At 62.5% G+C, this 6,000-nt stretch overlaps 1 protein-coding gene across 3 annotated transcripts in view; it reads left to right on the top strand.

Annotated features, from left to right (window-relative positions):
• Positions 1-411: 411 nt before the first annotated feature.
• SRF (serum response factor) overlaps positions 412-6,000 on the top strand; it is a 37,401-nt gene continuing 31,812 nt past the window's right edge. For all 3 annotated transcript variants that reach the window (XM_073339838.1, XM_073339837.1, XM_073339836.1), the window contains exon 1: positions 412-1,161. In XM_073339838.1, coding sequence (XP_073195939.1) covers positions 637-1,161 — 525 coding nt within the window. In that variant the 5' untranslated portion in view covers positions 412-636. The remainder of the gene's footprint in view (positions 1,162-6,000) is intronic.

Raw genomic sequence — 6,000 nt, 5'->3', positions numbered from 1 at the left:
CTGCTGTCCGGATCCCGGGCCAGGGACTAGGAATAACCCCGGGCAGAGGCCTCCAGCCCCATTGCGCCTGGCCTGAGCTCCCCCCGCCCCCTCCTGCGCGACCCCGGCCTCTCCTCGTTCTGTTTCCGGCTTGGCCCGGCTCTGTCCCGGGCCAGGCCCGCGCTGCCGCCCCGCATGCGTGCATGGGGCTCTGGCCCTTTAAGAGCCTCCCTCTGTCCTCGGCCCCTCCGGCTGACGTCGAGCGTGAGCACAGCTCCCCAGGAATGTATGCAAATCAAGCCCCGCCCCCCTGGGCCAATGGGCGGCGCCGCGCGGTCCCCCCCCCCCCTCGCCCAATGCCGAGCGAGGGCCGCCAGAGGGCGGCCAATGGGCGGGAGGCGCCGGCGCGCGCCATATAAGGAGCGGCTTCGCCATAAAAGGCAACATTGTATCGCTTTATATGGGGGGCCAGCGGCGCGCGGGCGGCGGGCCGGAGCGGATCCCTCTGTAGCGGGAGCGAGCGAGCGAGCGAGCGGGGCCAGGCCGGGCCGGGCGGCGGAGGCGGGGGCCGGGCCGGAGCAGCCGGCGCGGGGCCCATGGCAGCGCCGGCCTGACCCGCCCTCGCGGTCCCCTGCGCGGCTCGCTCTCCGCGGCACCATGTTACCCAGCCAGGCCGGGGCCGGCAACGGCGCGGCCGCCCTGGCCCGCGGCTCCGGCATGGCCCTGGCCCGGGCCGCCTCGGGCCGGCCGGGGGCCGGGGCGCCGCGCGGCGCGAACGGCGGCGGCGGCGGCGGGGCGGGGGGCCGCGGCCCCGGCAACGGCGCGGGGCTGGCGGGGGCCCGCTTCGAGCGGGAGCGGGACCGGGACGCGGCGGCGGCGGCGGGGGCCGGGCCGCTCTACAGCGGCAGCGAGGGCGACTCGGAGTCGGCGGAAGAGGACGAGCTGGGCAGCGGCGAGCGGCGCGGCCTGAAGCGGAGCCTGGGGGACGTGGAGCTGGGGGTGGTGGGGCCCGAGGCGGCGGCGGCGGCGGCCGCGGGCTACGGCGGGGTGAGCGGGGCCGTGAGCGGGGCCAAGCCCGGCAAGAAGACCCGGGGCCGGGTCAAGATCAAGATGGAATTTATCGACAACAAGCTGCGGCGCTACACCACGTTCAGCAAGCGGAAGACCGGCATCATGAAGAAGGTACCGGGCCGGGGGGCTCCGGGGGGCCGGGCTCCGGGGGCTCGGCGGGGCGCGCCCGCAGCTCCCAGGCGGAAGGTGGGGCCGGGCTAGGAGGCCCGGGCCTTTGCGGAAGAGGGGCCCCTGCAGCCGCCGGGGGGCGGGGAGAGGCTGGGGGTGAGGGGGGGGTCCCCTCGTGGGGTCACAGCGGAGGGTGGGGGCGGCTCGGGACACGGCGGGGGGGGGGGCCGTGCGCCCCCTTTCCTGGCGTGCGAAGGCGTGTCTGGAGGAAGGTGGGGGCCCAGAGGGACCCCGCTGCGAGCCCCCAGGCCTGGAGCTGCGGCTTGTAAAGGTGCTGAGGGGGATCCCCTGGGAATATCCCCCACCCCACCACCCCAGGGAGCCAGCCCCCGGGGTCAGATCGGGTTCCGGGCTAGGGAGCCCCTCGGGGAGGAGTGGGAAAGGGGCACTGGGGTGGCTGTCTTCAGTGACAGCTGGGACTTCTCACCTCTCCCCCTTCTGAAGCAGGGGCCAGAAAATGACTTCCCCTCCAAGGCTTTGCTGAGCGGGGTCTGTTGGGCCAGATAAGGTCCTGGCATGGCTTTAAACCTGCGTGGGAGCTAGACTGAGGCTGGCATGCTGGTTGTTGGGGTGGAAGGGGGTGCAGAGTCACCCTTGTGGGATGGAGGCTAAGCCCAGTGTAGGGTTAATAGGAGGGGGTGGCTTTAGTGTGCTGAGATGGGAACACTGAAAATACTGAGAGAGATACTTGGGTGACCAGATATACTGATGAGCCAACTTGGGTGGCCCTTAGGCCCTACTGTAGTCAACATGATTGATGATGATAGTCTCTTGCCTCAAGGAGACCAGTCATATCACAGCTGGGCCAAGTATTGGCCGGGTACTAAACTGCCAACATGCAGCGCCTAGGGAAACGTGTGTTAACTGTTGGTGACGTTTCAGGGCTCTCCCCAGATCATGAGGAAGGAAGATGTTTTTAAAGGTGTCTAAATCCTGTTTACACACAAGGGGCTAAGTAGTATTCAAAACATTGTTCAAGAAGGATTTGCGGACAGGTTGTAAATCCCCACCAATTTTCCTACTCTAGACCGGCTGTACGCATGAGGTTCAGCGCTAACTGAAACCTTCTGAGAAAGGGAGGGTCTGTACCCCGTGAGAGGGGGTATGCTTGCCATACACACCCTAGTGCTCTACCCAATGTAAATGCTGACTGACCCAGCTGGGGAGAGCATTCTAGAGTCCTGACCGTTGCAGAGCTCATCTCGATATTTGGCCCAACTGGTCTCTTAGCATGTCCCTAGGAGTGACCGGATGGAGTTTTGTACTGTCCTAATAGATCCCCTCCCTCTGAGTTCGCACCCCCCAACACACTGAGTTATGCTTTGCTGCCCCCCCAAAGTGTTCGCCTAGCCACACTGGGCACATCTCTAGCTCCCTTCCTTGGAAGTCAGTCCCTCTTGCCCATAAATCCGCTTGCTGGTTTCCAAACTCTTGACATATTTTTGGTACTGAAGTCCAGAACAGAACATGTTGTTCCAGATGCGTTTCTACCAGAGCTGCAGGAGCAGGTCTGTTATTGTCTTGCCTTCACTTGATGCTCTCACATGTGATCTGTCCTACTCAGCAGACTTGCTTCCTAGCCTCGAGATCTTGACTGTAGTGAGACTGGGGAACAACCCAAAAACGCAGTATTGGTACTAAGGCAGTGGCCTGGCCTCTCTTGGAGCGGTACAGGGCAGACTTGGGAAGATGGGCTGTTGCTCTGAACAGAATGGTGTGACCCAAGGGATTCAGGAGCTGTTCATCCAAACTGAGGGGTGAAGCACAGAGTGGGTCCCCCTCCTATCAGCTGTCTAGCATCTCCACTTGTGCTCATGAAGGTGTGGCCAGCCAAGAGTTAGAGAAGCCTTAGGAGCTGGGATGAGAAGCTCTACGCCAACCCTGGTTGGCTAGCGACTCAAGGGCTCTGCCTAATGCAAGTCTGTGGCCAGCCCCGGGAAGGTCGTTGGTGAGCTGGTGTTACTGAATGGGTGTAAGGTATCACCTGAGTATAGGTATCTCAGCCAGTCGGGCAGACAGTGCGCCGAGGGGCTGTGCTCGTCAGGACTGCAGTGTGAATCCCAATTCCCAGACTATACTGGGAAACCTCAGCTTGGATCAAGGGCTCTTTGGCATCATCTCCTCTATCTCAAGGGCTGAGCTGAGCCAGTTGGGGTTTGAACGATTATTGATTTGAGCTGGGAAAGGGGGGTAAGCAGGGATGTCGCAGGTTTGCAGAGGAGACCCAGTTATTTAGGCTAGTCGGGACCAGAGGAGCTTCGGAGAGCCTGAGGCAGGCTGGGAGAATGGGCAAACAGACTCCAGCGTCAGGAAATGCAAAGTACTGGACGTTAGAGGGGGAAACTTGACCTGTTCGTGCAGGTTACTGGGCTCTCCTATCAAATGAGGAACGGGACCTGGGCATCATTGTGGGGAGCTCTCAAAATAATCTAAAAATCGGACCAGATAGCTGAGGAATGGGATGGAAGATGATGCCATTGTACAGGTCATTGGTGCAGCCCCAATGCACCACATGGGGCCCATGTATAGTTCTGCCTTCGTCTCACCCGGGAGGTTACAGAACAAAGCAGTTTAGAGAACGGTCAAGGGCCAGGAGGGCTCCTCTCTGAAGAGTGATTCCTTACTGCAGGAAGACGATGAATTAGAGAGGGTGTGACAAAAGTCGATAAACAATGAGTGGGGCGGAGAAGGGAGACCCTTGGCTTATCCAGGTTCAAAAGGGGACTGGGCATCTCTATGGCTATCGCGAATACCCAGGGTTGTCGCGATAGATCCCTTCCAGAACTTTAAACCTTCTGCCTCAGGGCTTATGCCAGTCTCTGGATGTGACGATTCCCTGCTGTGTGCCGATGTGTCCTGAGAAACGCTGTCTGTGCAGGGCGCCTCTGGGCCAGTACAGTGTGATTTTCCCCCCTGGGTAGAGGGGGAAGCTGCTGGAAGAGGGTCCTGGCAGCGGATGGGGGCAGAGAGCTGCCTGTGAGGGGCTGCTGTGCTGTGCCGTGGGTGTTAGGGGGGTGTCTGGGAAACCTCTGCCGGGCCTGTAACAAACCGGGAAGAATCTGGAGCTGTGGCAGGTTGCCCCTGAGAACAGGGCGGTACCTTGCTGAGTGAGGAGAGTGGCCGGGGGCTGTACCTTTGGAAGCCAGCTGCTTTGATTCTGCAACCCTGAGGCATGCGATGATGATGGTCTGGGGTAGTGCACCTGACCGCGGAGTACCTCTGACAGCACCCCCTTCTCTTCCCTGGCTGTGGCCAGTGCCAGCAGGTGCTCTTCCCTGCATGGTGACATGCAGGGCACACGGGCAGGTGATGCCATCAGAGGGGCAGGGAAGGCGGAGTCGGCAGGCTCAGTGGAAGCAGAGCCAGCTGCTGATGTGACCTCCTTGAAGTGCTGCTGAACGGTGCTTTGCCCCCATGGGTGCCTTGCCGGGACCCCGGCATGGTCTCCTCCGGCTGGGGCTGCTCTGCACGGCTGGGGCTGTGCCGTATGTTGCTCTGTACGCGGCAGCGTCCGGGGCGGGGGGCTGCCTCCTGCAGTACGGTGTTTCTTCCCCGCTAGCCTGGCGTGGCAGTCGTGCCGGTGTAACTGATCTTCCTGGCACGGATTTGTCGCTGCTCCCTGTGAGGCTGCACCAGGGATTGCCCTGATTTGACCTGCTCCGAAGGCTGGGCAGCAGCTGCCTCTGGCTTATGGGCTGGGCTGCCCCCTGGATCCTTGGGTGCTCGTGTGCCTGGCCGTGGGCCTGAGACAGCGCTGCTGCCCCCGGGGCGCTCTGGCGGGGCGGGCAGCTCCCCTCTGCAGGCTGTGGGTGCTGGGGGTGGGACAGGCCCTGTTCCTCTGGCCGGGACTGCGCTGGGGGCTTTCTGTCCCCTTCCCCGCTCTTGCCTGAGTGCTCTGAGCATGGTGGGGAAGGCCAGTGGCTCCCACCGGCTGGGTCCAGGCTAGCGCAAAGGCAGAGCATAGTGCCAGCCACCGCAGTCCCTCTGGGGAAAGCTCTGCCTGCCCGAGTGTTGCCAAAGCACCAGGAGCAGCAATCGGCCAGTTTCACCCAGGGGGTCTGTGTGCCCACTGGACCAGGTGGGCACCTGTCTGGTCCTTGCTCTGCATGCTGGGGCGGTGAGTTGAACTGTCCCTGGTCTGTCTCGCTCACTCTCTTCGGCCACTTCGGAGGCCGCCTGGGGGAGCAGGGGTCAGTGCTGGGCCTGGCCTGACGCTTCTGTGCCCTGGCAGGGTGCTGGTGCCGATAAGATCGACCGGGGAGCTGCAAACCCCAGCTAGGTCAGGGGAGTAACACAGGCCCCTGTCCGCGTGGCTGGGAATGGGGACATGCAGCTAGTGTGTTCGGATGGTGTTCCCTGGATCCTCTGCGGCAGGGAGGTGCTATTGGCCAGGTGACAAGTGCTGTACCCGGAGCAGCTGGGCAGCGAGGGGGCGGTGGCCAGCAAACGACATGGGGCTCTGTGCTGTTTCTGCTCTGGTCTGCTGACCTGGAGGAGGGATGGGCCCCAGCAGCCGTGCCTGGGTTGTGCTGGGTTTGGTGCGACAGTTTCTGCCTATAAGCACTTACTGTCCGGGTTTAGTGTCGGGAGCTCATTTGTGTGTACGCCGATGCACTTGCTCGTGGGACACTAGCTGAGAACTGCTCTGTCCCGCTGGCCCCTCGGCCCGGCCCTTGCCCCGCTGGCTGACTTCCATGGCAGCAGGATTTGAGGTGCAGGGCATGGCGGGAAGTTCTCTCGGCCACAGGGTGGCAGGACTGCATACCTGCTTGCTCTTGGGCC

Source organism: Lepidochelys kempii, chromosome 3 (assembly GCF_965140265.1).
Source record: "Lepidochelys kempii isolate rLepKem1 chromosome 3, rLepKem1.hap2, whole genome shotgun sequence".
Lineage (NCBI taxonomy): Eukaryota > Metazoa > Chordata > Testudines > Cheloniidae > Lepidochelys > Lepidochelys kempii.
This window is presented reverse-complemented; position numbering and strand designations above follow the sequence as displayed.